The sequence below is a fragment of the Thunnus albacares genome, chromosome 18 (assembly GCF_914725855.1).
Source record: "Thunnus albacares chromosome 18, fThuAlb1.1, whole genome shotgun sequence".
In the NCBI taxonomy this organism is placed as follows: Eukaryota; Metazoa; Chordata; class Actinopteri; order Scombriformes; family Scombridae; genus Thunnus; species Thunnus albacares.
This window is the reverse complement of record NC_058123.1, coordinates 4,530,724-4,548,656: the sequence shown is the minus strand read 5'-3', so window position 1 is coordinate 4,548,656 and position 17,933 is coordinate 4,530,724. Positions and strand designations below refer to the sequence as shown.

Sequence of the window (17,933 nt, the reverse complement as noted above, 5' to 3'; positions counted from 1 at the left end):
CATTGTAAGTGCATTATGAAGGGATCTTCTAATGGTCAGAATGAACAGGAGGAATGATTACAGCAAGAAAAACAGGTTTCAATGTTCATCCGGACACCTGACTGTTGTTTTACGACATCCTTAAAAAAATGTGAACATACCCTTTAAACGTCTCTTTGTCAGGGGCCCAAAGTGATGAATGGCTTGTTTTTATGAAATCTAACAAAGATGGGTGTGAGCTCTTTATTGTTTTCCTGTGTTTTATTGGCTGTGAGCTCACATGAACTCCAATTCGCTGGATTTGAGGAGAGGGTGGTGCAACAAAAAAACGAAAACATCCAGAATACAGCCCCAAAATGTCCCTCCGGCCTGAACTCAGCCTGTGTGTGTTGGAGCCAAAATGGCGGCCATACAATGCAGTTGCAGCTTTTTTTCTCTCCAAACTTTATTTAAACAAAACACATAGACAACTCAAAACCAGGAGACACAGACATGATGTAACTAACAGATCAATAATACACATAGGAAGGAAAATATAAGGAGTAGCATAAATTAATAAATAGTTTTAAAAATATAGAGAGATTTTAAATAAAGATATAACAACACCGATCTTTCGGAAGTGTTGTAAATAAATATTTAAGTAACTCTTCAGCTGAATTATAAAAACAATAGATAGAATCATTGAATTCACATTTATGTCTGTAAAATTTAACAAATAGAAAATAAGATTTATTTATTACATATACATGATTGATTATTTATTTAAAATATGTATCTTCGTCTTCCTTTTGATAGTTAAAAACAGAAAAGAAAAAAAAACATCTTTAAAAGAGAAACAGAAGCGATTGAGAAGGGGGTGTTCGCTGTGTGTGGCCGGCTCAGCCCCGGTGGGCGGGGCCGCTGCGGGGGCTAGAGAGTCATATGACCCGCGCAGAGCCAGGCTGAGCAATTCCAATATGGTGGCCAGCTTGGCAGGTTTACGGTTCCTGTTGATGATATTGTTGTTCTGCGGGATCAGGTACGGCGCCTGCAGCCAGGGAGCCCCGCAGGTTTTGGGGCTGCGACTGGAAGACCCGGCGGGCCTGGTGTGCATGAAGGATCGCATCGTCTCGGCGCCAGTAGGAGCGACGTTCAAGCTCCGTCTCTTCGGGGCTGATCTGAATGGCAGTTGGCCGTGGGTGGCGTTCGCTGGGGCGGCTAGCGGAGCGGCCGGGGCGGTCGGGGATGCGCCCGACCCGTGCGAGAAGGAGTCAAACCGGCAGGAGTCCGCTTTCCAGGTGACGGGAGAGTTCACCCCGGATGAGAAGCACGGCGGGCTGCTGACGGTGCAGGTGCAGCACAGGAGCGAGCATACCCTCCACCACCTGTGCGTGCTTAGCGGGGGGAAATGGGCATCTGTGGGCCCGGACAGACTGCGCGTAATCACCGCCAGTTTGCCAGCAGACTACATCCCGCCGTGGGGGCTGGCCGTGCTGATAGTGCTGCTGCTGCTGGTCTGCGGGCTGCTGAGGACGGTCAACCTGAGCCTGCTGTGGCTGGACCCTCTGGAGCTCTACGTCCTCCACAGCTGCGGCTCCGAGGAGGAGAAACGGGCCGCCAAACGCCTGGAGCCCATCAGGAGGAGGGGGAACTTCTTGGTGAGCTTCTGTAAATAGATTGGAGAGAGAAGTGTGTCTTAAAACAAACAGCTAGGAGCCTAAATGAACAGTGAAACATGTTTTTTTCTTTCTGTAATCGTCTTAGAAGATCCCTTCATAATGCACTTGCAATGTAAGTGATGGAGGACAAAATCCACAGTCCTCCTGTGTGAAAATGTGTTTAAAAGTTCAAATATGAAGCTTCAGATTGATGCCAGAGGACAGCTCCATCTTCTGTCCATCAGACATTGTCATCAGATTATTTAAAGTCCAGTAACTGCTTCATGTTTACTACTACTAAAATGTTTATCTTGGTTATCTTAGTTCCTGACCTACTGACCGTTTCACCTTGCAGAGCCACAAACTGGACTCACCTTTCATTTGACCGCTGCTGTGAAATTTATATTAGATTTATAGATATTTTATTCACCCCGAGGGAAATTCAACAGCACAATACGACCAAGAGATAATAAGTAAAATGTAATAAAGAAATGTAAATAGACATCTAAGAAAACAATAACAAACAGATGATGTCTGGATATGCCTTCTAGGTTAAAGGAGGAGTTCACAATTATTCAAGTCTGCCTTAAAACAACAGTCAGGAGGCCAAAATAAACATGAAAACATGTTTTTCTTGCTGTAATCATTCCTCCTGTTCATACTGACCATTAGAAGATCCCTTCATGATGCACTTACAACCGTCTGAGGAAACACAAAGAGGGAATTTGATGCTAATGATGCTGCTGAAGCCTCATATAAGCTTCAGATAAGCTTTTAATGCAGTTTTAACTGAATGACTGTGTGGACACACTGTGGATTTTGGCCTCCATCACTTACTGTTCATACGGACACCTGACTTGCTTTAAGACACATAAATTGTGAATCTGCCCTTTTTAAAGCAGGAGGAAATGAGATTAAAATGCTGTTCTGTTTCCCAGACATGCTCCCTGTTGTTCCTGTGCGCGGTGGGACACTCGGTCCTGGGTGTGCTGCTGTACCGGGCGCTGGGCTCCATCGTCTCGGCGGTGTTCACCAGCGGTTTCCTCATCTTCTTCCTGGCTGAGCTGGCGCCTCACATCCTGTGCTCCGGTTACGGGTTCCAGCTGGCGCCGGCTCTGACCTGGCTGGCCCAGGTTTGTATGGTGCTCACCTGCCCCCTGTCCTGCCCTCTGGGGCTGATCCTGGACCTGGGGCTGAGGAGGGACATCAGCACCTGCGGGATCAGAGAGAGAGCCATGGAGATGATCCGCACGAGCGTCAACGACCCTTACAGGTAAAAAAAAAAAAACCAAACACACTCACACAGGTCACACAAACACACAGATCGCCTCCCGGTCTGATCTGGACTGTTGTGATGTTTTGTGCAGTGAGTTTGTGAAGGAGGAGTTCAGCCGCGGGACGCTGCGCAGTAAGACGGTGGAGGACATTCTGACTCCGCTGAAGGACTGCTTCATGCTGCCCAGCACGGTGGTCCTGGACTTCTCCACCATGTCTGAGATCATGCAGAGCGGATACACGCGGGTGCCCATTTACGAAGAGGAGAGGTGAGGACAGAGATCAACATGTCTTCCTCTCTGACGGCCAACAGCAGCAGAAATCAATCAATGCGCTGTAGAGCTCCAACTAACGATCATTGTGTTGAGTAATCGATTGATCATTTGGTTTATAAAATGTCAGAAAACAGTGAAAATGCTTCTTATTATCTCCTAAACCTCAAGTTAACGTCTTTAAATGACAACAAAGAAGGCAAAGGCAAAGAAAAGTTGCAAATCTTTGTAACCAAGAAGCTACAAACGATCAATTTTTGGCATTTTTGCTTGAAAAAAATGACATAAAACAATAAACCAATTACCAAAATAGCTGCAGATAGACCTTCTGCTGATCGATCAATTGATAGAAGACTGAAAGAGTTAAACTGAGAAAAGTTCTGTTGAAAATGAGGTTACATATAAACGTTGAATAAACAGTAACTGCATGTTGGAATCTAGTCACTGAAATGCTGCCGGTTGTATTTAAACTAAACATCTAGATGTTGCAACTAATTAATATATATATAATAATTATACCACCGGTGATTTAGGCATCACAAGTAAATGTTGCTTTGTTTAAAGGAGTCATGAGTAAAAAATCCTCTGGTTCTGGCTTCTTAAATATCAATAATTTCTGTGTTTATTAGTCTTCTATGATTGTAAACTGAGTATCTTTGGGTTGTTGACTGTCAGTCAGGACGAAACAACACATCTTAGGTTGCACTTTGGGATTTAGGAAACATGTTTCACCATTTTCTATATACATGTTATAGACCAAACAAGTCATCGAGAAAATAATTGATAATAAGACAAATCTTTTGTTGCAGCCCTTAATGTGTTACTGTAACATAAATATGTTATAAAGCAGTTATTGTCCACTATAATAACAGAACAAAACCGGTTAAAAAGCCTGATTTTTCCATTCAAACTGCAGCTGTGAGGCAGAAAAACACCAGCAGTTCAATGTTTAAACTGTTCATAACGACCAGCTATGAGGACAGAACATGTTATTGTTTAAACTTTGGGTTTCTGTTCAGTCACTTGTCTTAGAAATGTTGGTTTAGTTGACTTATAATAACTCAGGAGACCAGTGAGTGTGGTTTCTCTACACAACTTTACACATATTCAAACATCATCAACATGTGTCTTTGATTCTCCAGGTCCAACATTGTGGAAATCCTTTATGTGAAAGACTTGGCTCTGGTGGATCCAGACGACTGCACCCCGATGACGACGATCACCAAGTTCTACAATCACCCGCTGCACTTTGTCTTCAACGACACCAAACTGGACGCCATGCTGGAGGAGTTCAAGAAAGGTGTTTGTCAGAAATACGCATAAAATATTCAAGCAGAGGCGTCTTTGCTGTGTTTTAGACCATGTTTTAGACTCGCTACTCGACTCTTTCCCTCCGTTAAAACAAGCAAACAGTCACTGTTTCACTTGATAACAGCAGTGTTTTGCAGGAACACGGGGAGTGTTCAGAGAAACAGATCACATATAATTATCTCTCCGGTTCATTTATTATCCCTGCTGTGTTAAAAGCCTGGAAGAACACGAGAACTCGCTGTGCAGAAATTTCTCAAGTTTGAAAATCTGCATCTCGACGAACAGCAGGGTGGATCTGAGTGTCGAGCATCAGGGTTTATTGACGAGTCAGAAAGATCCAAATGAGTCAAATCAAGTAGATATCTTTCAACAAACGTTAGTCTTTTTAGTGGCAAAGTTCCTGTTTTTGTTACTATACTTCCACAATTTGATGCTAAAAAGACTGTAAATGATTTGAAAGCACATTTGAAGGATCTTTTAATATCCAGTATGAACAGGACGAATGATTACAGCGAGGAAAACCTCTTTCACTCTTCATACAGACACCTGACTGTTGTTTTAAGACACTCTTGAAAAACTTATCCTTTAAAGTGAAGTAGCACCATTAAAACAGAACATAAATCCAACATTTGTGCATCTTGTACATCAGTGTGAGCCTCTTGGTTGTCTGTCAGCTCCTTCATCATCTTTGACAGTCGTTCAGAAGAACCGACCTGGTAGAAAAACGTGTTACATGAGCCTTTAGAAACTCCTGCAGGTTTAACTGAGCTAATAAACACTTTTACAGCTGACGAAATATAAAACACTATAAACAGACTGGAAGAAACCGGCTAGCCTAGCAACACCGAGGCTACAAACAACCCATAGTAGCGCAAAACACGTCTGTAGGAGCCGATGTTGCAGCCATATTCAAGAAGAAGATCTAAGCGTTACTCTATCTGCACAGCTACATCAGACTAGGGGAAATATATCTTTACTAATTTGATTGAACCGACATTTTCATAGAGAATGTTTGACCTTTGACCTGTCCTCCTGTCAGGCAACTCTCACATGGCCATCGTCCACAAGGTGAACAACGAGGGGGAGGGAGATCCTTTCTACGAGGTGCTGGGATTGGTCACCTTAGAGGACGTCATCGAGGAGATCATCAAATCAGAGATCCTGGACGAATCCGACGGCTACCGTAAGCGAGACGTTAATGAACTCTTTGAACCCGAGACACTACTTATCTTAGCTTAGCATGCTTATCAGCATCAGAATATGTCAGGTTACTCAGAATTTGCATGTGAGTTTTATTAGACATGATTTAGAACAGTTGTTTAAATAAAAGACGTAGTTTTTGCAATTTAAAAAAAAAAAAAAAAAACTGAAGATCTTTATCGTTTATCTCTTATTGGGACTTCAGAGCTGTTTATGTCAGTGAATCTAACAAGTTGTGTATCATGTCTGTGCTTATTGAAGCAAATTGCAATCGTCGGGTGCAAAAGGTTAAAGCTTTAATATCTCTCCGGTCTTTCATCTCTTTTCTCCTCCGGCAGTGGACAGGAAGGTGAAGCGTCCTCTCGCTCCGCTGGAGATTCCTCTGGAGCCTCGCAGCGTCCACGAGGAGTTTTCTCTTTTCAAGCCTCCAGAAGGAGAACCCAAGATCCGCACTTCACCGCAACTCCTGCTGGCTACACACCGCTTCCTGTCCAGAGGTGTGTGTGTGTGTGTGTGTATATATGTGTGTGTGTTGTTTTTCTCACTGAACATTGTACTCTCATTGTCCATCCGCTAAAGGGCAGATAAGAGAAGATGTGAGCTGATAAAAATGTACTGAGTCGCCTTCAGTTATCATCATGTGCTGAAAGAAATGAACTTAATCAGCAGCGACTGATGTTCAGAGAACTTCTCCTCCTCCGTTACAAACAGGCCGCCTGTCTTTATTGGTGACGTTCAGAGTGTATGTTGCCTTAAAGGAACAACTGCAAGGATAATCAATAAGTTGATCAGCAGAAAATTAATCACAGACTATTTTGATAATCTATAAATTGTTTTGAGTCTTTTTTCACTGATTCCAGCTTCTAATTTTTTAAAAATGTGTCTAAACTGAATATCCTTCTCACAGTGATCGATGTTTTTCACCCTTTTTGGACATTTTATAAACTAATCGAGAGAAAAATTGTCAAATTAATCGATAATGACAATAATTGTGAGCTTCATCTCTACTGCAGACACTACTCAGGGCTGAAAAACACTCTTAACTCTGTGTTTTTTTGGGGGGGAAAAAAATAATTTATTTAATTTATATAATTTTTATGTCATAACAAACCAACAACACTTAAAGGCCGTGATCTAAACCACATCTGGCAGTGAATTTAGCACCATCTATAGGTTCATAAACACCTAAATAGACCTTTTTTTTAGATGATTTATATTATAATATTCAGACAGCTGTACCTTTAGTGTCTGTTTTTGCTGCGAGTCGATTCCCCAGAAGGCTGAACTGAACTGAATCAGTCAAATATGAGACCCAAACTTCTTTGTAGTAAAGATGCAAATAAAACATTGTCAGAAAGTATCATGAATATCATCTATAAAGGAAACTAACAGTGATTCTCAGCTGGGCTACATTATAATATCTGTATTTATGTTTTCTTCGTCGTGTCCCGTCGCCTCTGAGACCTGGTGGATGTGACTGAAGTGAAAGACTGAGTGAGGTTCTGGTTGACTGTGTGGCTCACACGTTGAGTAAATAGGTCACAGTTTAACACAGCGTATATAATGATTATGTTACTCTTATATTCTGTAGTTCAGCTTCAGGCTCAGTATCGATGCGTTCAGTCTGAAATCAAACTGTTGTGGGTTATTGCAGGTCAACAGATCGTGTTCGTCTAGACATATTTGACAGTGAGTTCGTTGTAGCCTGTGTCTCTGACCTTTGACCCTCTCCCCTCCCCCCCCCTTGTAGAAGTGGAGCACTTCAGCCCCGGACGTGTGTCGGAGAAGGTCCTGTTCCACCTTCTCCGTCACCCCAGTGTCAACCAGGAAGTGCACTTTGACCCCGGCAACCGGCTGAGCCCAGGCCACTATCTGTACACACGCAACCACCCGGTGGATTATTTCATCCTGCTGCTGCAGGTTTGTGCTCCAGTTCTGCATCGACTCCACAGAATCCTTCTGCTGGACAGGAAGTCACTTCTAGGTTAAACTTACTGCCAAGAAAAAATTATATTAAAGTGACACTAAAGTCTGCATAACGGCTGTTTGTTTGTTTGTTTGTTTGTTGTCAGGGTCGTGTGGAGGTGGAGATTGGCAAAGAGGGGCTGAAGTTTGAGAACGGGGCGTTTACATACTACGGTGTGTCTGCTCTCACGCTGCCATCTTCAGGTGAGATGAAGAACTGCAGGAAGATATGTAACTTGCATTTAAAGCATTTAAAGATTCTCTATATTTTTCTCACTGTCAGCAAATCTCATGTTTGGATCCAAACCAACAATGGACTTATCTACTAAAGTAAAGTATTGTGTGTGTATCCAAAGTCTGACATATCTTATTCCTCCGTTGTTGTCAAAAAACTATTAAAAACACCTCATTGAGTCACATGGCTGTGCTGGGTGACATGTTCCTTCATCATGAAGAGTTTGGTCACGTTAATTTGTTTAGAAATGACATCACAACCTCTTGATTTTGTCCTGAAGATCTTTGAGAAATTTATAATGTAGTTCAAGTCAGGAGATTGTGATATGAAGTACAACAAGCTAGTGAAGCTATAAACAACCGTGTTCCTGCACATGCTCAGTAGCGTCTGCCTTACACAGAACTACTCTCCGGAGACTGAAAACGTGCTGCTGTTATTAGTCTTTGGAGCCGTTTCTAAACAAACTAACGTGACCAAACTCTTCATGATGAAGGAACATGTCACCCAGTGCAGCGGTGTGGCTCACTGATGTGTTTTTAATAGTTTTTTTTACAACAACGGAGGAATAAGATATATCAGACTTTGATACGCACACGATACTTAGTAGTTAGTAGATCAGTTCATTGTTGGTTTGGATCCAAACATGAGATTTGTTGACAGTAAATAAAAAGTCACACCAGTCACATAAAGGAAGAATCCACCTTAAAATAGACTGATTTTAGACAAAAGTCAACATCTGCAAACACAGTTTGATTATCAGTGATGTCATTGATGATGTCATTGGGTGCATTGACAGTGAATTAGTGATTTACACTTTAGTTCAGAGATATGACATCCATGAGTTTGATTTTGGAAATTCGACTTTCAGCTGTGAGTGAGAACATGTTCTTATATCAGTTTATATCAGTTAGGGCTGTGATTAATGCTTAGTTCAGTTATTGATTAATCTTGTGGTCATTACAACTTATCAGAGCCCGAAGTGATACCCTTCAAATTGCTTTTAATGTCTGATCAATCAGATAAAACAGAGATAACAGAGAAGCTGGAAGCAGAAAATGATTGATTTCTGCTCTATAAATGATTTAAACTCTAAATTGATTATCAAAATTGTTCATCATCACAACACTTTAAATGCCTTATAAAATACTACACACACACACACACATACATATTTATATATATATACAATGTAAGGAAATAACACATGAAGTCAGTTTTAGGTTGGATTTTCACTTTTACATTTAATATTTATCGTTCGGTATGTGAGGCTGAAGTACTTCTAAGTAATTATTTATGTTCCAGTCTTTTTTTACAGCTAAAATCTGCTGCATCATATTCTACTGTGTTTATATAACTGAGATTATATATATATATATATATATATAGAGGACATAACAGTGAGCAGGCACATAGCTTTAAAAAGAAAGACGGCACCACAGCTGAAATCTGCAGGATTGCAAATATTATGCTGACTGTGTGTGTGTGTGTGTGTGTGTGTGTGTGTGTGTGTGTGTGTGTGTGTGTGGTTACAGTGCACCAGTCTCCAGTGTCGACCCAGCGTCACTCTCCCAGGGATCCCTTCGAGTCAGCAGACGCTACAAGCCCGTCCAGCTACTGTCCCGACTACACCGTCCGAGCTCTCACTGACCTGCAGCTCATACGGGTGTGTGTGTGTGTGTGTGTGTGTGTGTGTGTGTGTGTGTGTGTGTGTGTGTGTGTGTGTGTGTGTGTGTGTGTGTGTGTTTTCATCCGTCACCACTAAAGGCCCACATACACCGTGCGATTCTGGTCCCGTCCTCGATAAAAGTCGACATCTGTGATGGAAACTCGATGAAATCTGGAGGTGTTATGAGTCGAGCTTCCACCTAAACATCAGTGGTTTTAAAGCCGCTGAGTCAGCTCGCGTTATGTCAGACGAATCACTGCCTGTTTTTTTTTTTTTTTAGCTGCATCATCATAAACAGAGTAACGCAGGCCGACAGCATGACAGGCTGTAAAGTTTTATAGATTCTCGTCTCTAAATGACCTGAATACATAACCGTGATGGAAGCAGGACGACGTGATGCGGAGACCGTCTCCTGCTCCGACTGTGACGCTCGCAGCTCTGGTGTTAAATGTTCGTGAAGGCCAGACGCTGGTAAAAACCTCCTCTGATCGATTCTCCGGCTGTCAGCAGCCAATCAGGAGAGACGCTCTGTGGTGCGTTAAGATTTAATAGCTGAAGTTATACCAGAACCCAGACATTTTTATTCCTCTGACTGTGGAAATCTGACGTTTTCACATCACAGATGATGAACAGCATTAAAACAGGAGACTTACAGGTAACATGAGACTCATGTAGGCTGCTATAGAAGGTCAGTGTGAGGCGGCTGGATTGTAACTGTAACTGGATGGAGGAGTCGAGGCTGTGTCGAAGAAGGAAACTAATAATGTTAGTATTTGTAAGAACGAATATACAGTTTTTAGGAGAAGAAGAGATGAAATCTGACTGTGACCAATATTTTAGTAGACTAATCTTTCACATTGTGACAGACTTGAAAAGTCTTTGAGAAGCATTGAAATCAGTTCTCTCAAAGAAAAGCCTTAGAACGTCTATTCATATAGAATATTGTTATTTCCCTGCACAGGCAAAAAACTCCAACCTCTCTGATACAAACATGAGGTCACTCTGTTGAGCCACACATTTCACCAGCATTGTCGTAGAAACACAAAGCATTATTATCATGTTAAATGTTATATTTTATTGACTCAAACTTTTGAAGTAAACTTATTATAGTCCTCAAACATAACTACCAGTGTCACCGACAGTCATGCCCATAAATATTAATACCGACTGTCCATTACAGAGAATAACCGAACTACGTAATCCAACAACAAATAAAGATTTATTTATGGCCAACGACCAACACAACTTCTCCATGATGCTCTGCATGATCAACTGTCACGTATAATGCACACACATGTACATGCATATGTATAATATTTATAATATAAACAATATAACAATATTTTATAAAGTGGCCTATGTGTGCTCTGTGTGTATATGGGAACGATGAAAGGCGAGAAGTTAAATGAGCCTGAGTCTGACCCGAACCCAATCTATTAAAAAAAAAAAAAATTCGCCCAATCCCAGCCCGGATCGACTCAACGTGTCAGGACCTGACGGGCTTGCAGATCTCTAAATGTTGTCTCTTTCCTGCTGGTGACAGTAACATTAGTTGTTTTTGTACTCTAATGGACAAGTTAAGATTTGAGCAAAAACTTAAATGACCTTAAATTAATTATATTACTAGGAATTATTGTTATATACAGATGGGAAAGTACTCAAATACTGATATAAATGTCAATAAATTCATGTACCTAATAAATAATTATAGGCTTAATTTTCCCAACTAGTTTGCTGTTATTTTTTGACCAGTATGACTGTAAAAATGTATTAAATTTCATTCTATTTGGTCTTAAAAAGTCATTTTATTTTGGTGACCACTCCAGAAACCCTCCGTGAATGACGTTGCATGAGGCGTTTTAGTGTTTTCAGGTTCTGACTTCTGATTTTGTGTCGTAGGTGACACGTCTCCAGTATTTGAACGCTCTCATGGCATCCCGCACCGGTCAGAGTCCAGATCCTCCTGAGATTAAGATCCTGCCCAACAGTCAGACCAAGCTGCTCAACGACAGAAACACCACACAAGGTAACTTTACTCAAAACGCTGTTTGACCTCCAGGGTCTGCCGCCGCCGCCACCGCCGCCTCCCAAACTAACATTTACGTTGATGAGAACCAACGCTAAAACTTTTAAATCCAGCTTTGTTGTATTTCTGAGAATGTACTTTCCTGTTTGCCTTCAGCTGAACTAAAACAATTTTCTCTTTCTCTTTTTCTTCCCTCCTTGCGTGCCTCCATGCCTCCTCTCTCTCCTCTCCTCTTCTCTCTGGCCTGTTCAGAGTTTCCTGTAGACTTTTCATTCTTTGATACCATTGAGAACTACTGTTAGTGTTTCTTTTGCATGAGGTAAATGAAATGCAGCCCGTCTGCGGCATGATAACAGACACAGACTGTACATACGGTTTACCACACACACACGCCGATCCATGAATCAATGTCTCTTCCTGAAAGTGTAACTGGACTCTTTTTATCCTTCATCTTGTAAAACCAACAAGTCCCACTGGGTGTGTTTTTTTTTTTTTTTTTTTTTTTTTTTTTTAAATCTTTGAGACACATGTTCTTGTCTGGTTTAAGTATCAGGATGTGTGTTTGAATGTGTGCTTCTTCCTCTTTCCTCATTTCTGTTCTTCCCTGATCAGTTTGGTGTGTAAACTCTCACAGTTTAGGGCTCGTATTTATCAAGCTCCTCAGAGTCGGAAATCACTCCGAGGCGGACAGAAATTCACATTGTTGGTCCCAAAAGCATTTTATTAACTTCCGTAACTATAGAAATCACTCCTTTTGTGTGCAGATATTTAGGAGCTGCAGATGTATCCTGAGCTGTTAATAGTTTCTAGTGATGTTTTATGAAAGCTTGATGATCGTTTTTACAAAGAAAAAAATGTTGTTACGGGGAACATGAAGCTTTGCGACAGTGATGAATTGAAATTGCACATGTGAGAGTGGCTGGATAATGAATCTCAGCATCATTACAACAGCGCAGATATTTTTATAAGGTCTTCAATCTTATTATTTATTTATGCTAGAGATGCTGTGTGACATCACAGAAATAATAATTCTCCCCTCATGTTTGGAACATAAGTTAACAGAGGTAGAGAAGATGTCATACAGTGGTGGTTTGCAGTATGTGTCTGTGTAATATATGCAGTGTTATGGTGGTTGAATGAGGCTGAGTCACATTAGCCCAACCAACTACTTTAGTTTACTTAATAGGCTTCATTTATTTTTTTAACCCGTGTGAGCAGCTTTGTTTACAGTCTAAATGGCGTTTATATTAGGGCTGTAGTCTCCTGGTCGATTAGTTGGTCGATATGCTCTCGTCCGACTAAATTCTCATTGGTCGAATAATCTCTGTTTTACTTTCATAATGAGAGAAGCGCTACATCAATAGCTTTCCAGGATTAATCCATTATTTCCCGCGGCGGGAGGGACAGACTAACAAATCACCTGTGAAGACAACGGGGTGTATTCAAAACACCCCCGTTGTTTTCACAACTTTGAACTCGCCCAACCTGATGGAGACTGCTGGGTCTAACGGTACTCAACGTTTACTGAGTGTTAACGTGAACGTACTGAATGTTTACTGAATCAGCGTTTGTCGTGTAATAATATCATGCTACGTCAATAACTTTCCAGGATGAATCCATTATTTCCCGCGGCGGAAGGGACAGACTAACAAATCACCTGTGAAGACAACGGGGTGTATTCAAAACACCCCCGTTGTTTTCACAACTTTGAACTCGCCCAACCTGATGGAGACTGCTGGGTCTAACGGTATTCAACGTTTACTGAGTGTTAACTGTACGTCCTGGACGTTTACTGAATCAGCATTTGTCGTGTAATAATATCAACGAACCCCCGCCAGGCCAAAAGATAGTTTTTTAATGGCAAAAATAACGCTAAATATCGGGAGCGTAACTCCGAGGAATAGGGCAGTGCTTAGTATGTTTGCGTAGCGAGTGGGAAAGAGAGGCGGGAAAGTGACGGTGGATGCGAGCAGAGCAGAGGAAAAGGTTAACGGTAAGTTCCCAGTCTGGCAGTGAATGTACAGTACAGTGTAACAGTTAATAAATGCTAAAAAAAAAAGTAAGGTCTGTTGTTTCCCCAAGTGCTGGAAAAGTGAATGGGGTTAGGTCATTAGCCCAAAGTTAGCAACAATAGCTTAGCTTAAAGGTAAAACGGAGAAATGTGAGTTCACTGTGCACTCTGTCCCGTTACCCCCCCCCCCCCCCAACCCCCCAACCCACCCGCGACTAATCGATTAATTTAAGATTATGTGCGATTTTAGTCGACCAAGATTTTCTTTGGTTGACTACAGCCCTAGTATGTGTATATATATAATCTGTGTAAGAGAACTACAATACGTCCTCATAGTTTCATACTAGTAGGACGCTTCATAAAGTAGTAGAGTATTTTAGTCCTAAGTTAACTATCAGGAGTGATTCTGTAAAGTTTTGATAAATACGAGCCCTGGTTCATCTCTCATGTTGTGTCCTCTCAGAAACTGCATGTCTGATCTGATTCAACTGTTCATTTCCGTCCAGAGGACACAGAAATGACAAGAATCTGTGTTGTTACGTAACTGTGTGATGACCTGAAGGGCAAACGTGTCCTCTGGCGTCTATATTAGAGATTCACAGCTTTCTACTGAGACAACTCATGAATGAATCATTTTCACATTCTGGAGTCGACATCGTTAATTAGATTATTTCTGTTTTGTTTTGTTTTGTTTCATTGACAGGACTGATAATATGAACAATTAATCCTTAATTTACCCCTAAAAAAACACCAAACGTCTTAATCTAAATGGTGTTTGGTAGCCAGAGATCCTTTAATTTGTCCATTTATTTGATAAAAATAATTTTTAAAGCTTTTAATCAGCAATTTAATTCCATTTTTAAGGAGCACATTATTTACTCATTTGTTTTAAATATTTGACAGATCCATTAATTATCAATTAAGCATTTTCAGGTGTAAATGAATGAGATTTTAAGAGATTTTAATCTATATTTATGTAAAATTAATGGATTATAATATATTAAGGAGTTTTAATTAAGTAATCTGTGTGGACTAAGGGGTTTTTCAAGGGTTTAAAAAAATAACATTTCAGGTACCTGAAACACTTAATTTCTTCAAAAACGCTTACATTTTTAAGGAATTTAAATTTAGGTGCAAATTCAGGAGTTCATTCAAATCTGGGGAAAAATTAATGGATCGAACATTAAAAATTAAAGAGATTTTAATGGATTCTCTCTTATTTTGATGGGTTAGATTATTGATAGGATGAAATGTAGTCTTCCTGGTAACATTTAACTTTAATATCCCTATTTAGCATTTATAAGCAGTATATAAACTGTTAATAAATGATTTTTAACACACTATAATGTAGTGATAAACAAATATAAATCTTTATCAATATATTAGTCAACAACTACAACTCCTCCTGTGGACACACATAAACAGAGAATGAAAGACAATATAGTAAAATACAGTTGTAATACTATAAAATGTGTCTACATAAGAGAAAGTTGTAATTGTTGACAAATTCTGGACATTAACAAACACTTAAAATGTTTTTATATCTGCTTCATCCACATTATAATGTGTTAAAGACTATAGTGTGTAGTGTTGTGCTGCTTATACATGATGAATAGGTTAAAATATCCTGTTCCCATAAAAAAAAGAGCAGAAAATATCTGTAAATGTTTACTCATGCAGTAATGAAATAAGATATTAGAGTAGAAGAACCTCCAGTATGGCTGTCCGAGGGTGTCACATCACCAAAAATTTAAGACAAGATGGTGCAAAAGTGACGAGATCAGCCTGTTAAAGAAGCAAAACAATTAGTGAAAAATTAATGTGTAAATAAAAAAATATTCCACCTAATAACTGAAGCTTCAAACAACACAGATGTTTTTGTTTCTTACAATTCTGGCTCTTCTTCGTCTCTCTTGCGCCATCTTTCATGTCCTGTTTCCTGTCTTCTTTCCCTGCGTCACCTTTTAAGCCCTTTGTGACATCATCATCATCCCCCTCGCTCACCTCAGCTCTCCTCTCATTGGTCGGGTTCCACAGGTGGCAGTACAGCCCAGGAGAGCTCCACAGAAGAGGAGGCTCGTGGGTAGTGCAGTTCTGTCTGCCTGCTGTTTTTAAACAAAAAAAAAAACAAAACAACAAAAAAAAAAACAACCCTGCACCGAGTGCAGATTTTTGTTTCTGTTAGTTTTTATTGATGAATCATCTATGGCTGGAACGTAGTAATTGGACAAGACTGGAGTGATTGATGTTGTCGTCTGTACATCCGCTGCATTCCCATCTGCATCCCCCCCATTCCTTTATATACTTTTCATTGAAATTATTATTTTATGTTGTTTTATACACTTTGGACAATATCTGTGTGTGTATATATATGTTGATTTGGTGGTGCCTTTCTTCCAGGTTTAGCCTTCCATACTAAACTCTGCATTGCCATTCCTCACTTGTCTGGGTGCCAAAGCTACATGTTTATGTTTGTTTATGTGTGTGTGTGTGTGTGAGTGTGTGTGTACTGAAGCATCCGTCCATTTTAGACACTAAACACACAAGTTGGTTAAAAGCAGCTTTGCACATTAAATTTGTGCACTGTTGATAGTTTTAAGATGTTTTAAAAGCTGTAAGGTGTCTTCATACCTTACAAAACATTATTGCTGTCATAAACACAGTAGATCTGTGTTTATAGCCAAAAAAAATTTCATTTTCACATATTCCAGTTCAGAAAGTCAGAGGGAAAGGACTTCCAGCGTGTCCCAGAATAGAATAATAAATTAAAAGCTCCTGGTTAGCAAAGACTCACAGTTTATTATGGATGCAATCGGTATTTTTATAAAAATGACGTCTTAGCTGACAGCGTCGTGGCTCCTAGTGATGAACCTACAGAGAATTATCAGTGACTCTGCAGCTCCTCTCGGCTTTACGGAGCTTTATAGTGAGTTTCAGCTCATTGTTTTGCTGTTCGGCTGCAACTTTACTGTTTTGGTTCACTCTCAGCGCTCTCATAGCGTCGTGTTTCAGAGAAAAAGCTGTAAAAAAGCCGCTGTACACTATCTGCTCAGCACCAAACAGACACAATTAGCTGTAGACTAGCTGGTGAACATAGTGGAGCTTTTAGCAGCTAAAGAGCCAGATATTTCCCTCAGGAGTTGCTGCTTTTCTCTTAATTTTACTTAATTATAAATTGAATCTCTTTGTGTTTTGGATAGTTGGATAGAAAAAATAAGACTCACCTCGGGCTAGAGGAAATTCAGATGACTATTTGCTGTTTTTCTGGTTTTTTGTAGGCTGAACAATCAATCAATTCATCAAAAAAAAAGAAGGGACATTTATGGATAATGAAAATAATTGTTAATTGCAGCTCTTTGCCACGTTCATATCCTGGGATAATTAAAAAGGTTGTTATTGTCAACAAATCACATGAAAATACCAAAACCAACAATGTGTTAGTCTGTCTCTGTGGCTCTCAGCTCTAATCCCATTGGTTCCCACTGAATCTGTAAATTGAAAACATATTGCTTCATCTTGTAGTTTTATCAAAAATTACTCAAACAGGAGGAAATAGAGCATTTCTTGGGGACTATTTTCAGCAGCAGATGAGTATTTATATATCAGGCTTTAGATACACACATGATACTTGTTAGTAGATCAATTCATTGGTGGTTTTGGCTGCTTTTCATGAGATTTGTTGACAATAAGAATAAAGGAAGAATACTGATTGTATGATGAGTCATTTCCAGATTGCTCATGTTAATAGTTTGACATGTGAGAACAGCCACAATACCACAATTTAACCCTGATCCGGTCCAACAGAGGTCCAGCAGAGGGCGCTATGAATCTGATGCCTGTACTGATCTCACCGTGTGTAATTTAATCCCCCCCCAGAACTGCAGGTCAGATTAACAGTAAAACGGTGCATGCAGTCAGATTCATCTGTAGCTAAACATTCATTTGTTTTGGCCGAGATGACTCATAGCACACGTTTGTGCTTCACATATTTAACCTTAAAGCACCTTCTTTGTTATCGTGTCTGTGTTTCCTCCACATATTTCAGCTCTGTTAACATTCCAGTAGCCTAAATATTCACATCTGCAACAATTAGTCAATTTAATCTGCAACTATGTCGATATTTGAATAATCGTTTTAGTCACTTTTTAAAGCAGAAACCAAATATTTGCTGGTTGTAGATTCTCAGATTTGAGGACTTTTCTGTGTCATAAATGGCAGTAAACTGAATATTTTCCTGTTTTTGACTGTTGATCAAACAAAACAAGACAGCTGGAGCATCAACATGGCCTCTAAGAAATTATAACGAGCATTTTTCACTGATTTATGACATTTTATAGACGATTAATCGATTAATGG

The 17,933-nt window shown here is 40.1% G+C and overlaps 1 protein-coding gene and 1 long non-coding RNA gene across 2 annotated transcripts; one reads left to right on the top strand and one right to left on the bottom strand.

The window, feature by feature from the left end:
* Positions 1-875: 875 nt before the first annotated feature.
* On the top strand, positions 876-15,708 carry LOC122968330 (metal transporter CNNM3). The gene is made up of 11 exons (XM_044333480.1): positions 876-1,616; positions 2,555-2,889; positions 2,984-3,160; positions 4,306-4,463; positions 5,514-5,657; positions 6,013-6,171; positions 7,425-7,594; positions 7,747-7,843; positions 9,407-9,537; positions 11,440-11,566; positions 15,615-15,708. The coding sequence occupies exons 1-11, from the start codon at positions 936-938 to the stop codon at positions 15,662-15,664; spliced, it is 2,229 nt and encodes a 742-aa protein (XP_044189415.1). The 5' UTR covers positions 876-935; the 3' UTR covers positions 15,665-15,708.
* On the bottom strand, positions 9,178-16,508 carry LOC122968361. The gene is made up of 3 exons (XR_006398811.1): positions 16,368-16,508; positions 12,736-12,744; positions 9,178-9,189 (listed from the first exon to the last, which is right to left on the bottom strand). It is a non-coding gene; the product is annotated as an uncharacterized LOC122968361 (long non-coding RNA).
* Between the last annotated feature and the right edge of the window lie 1,425 nt (positions 16,509-17,933).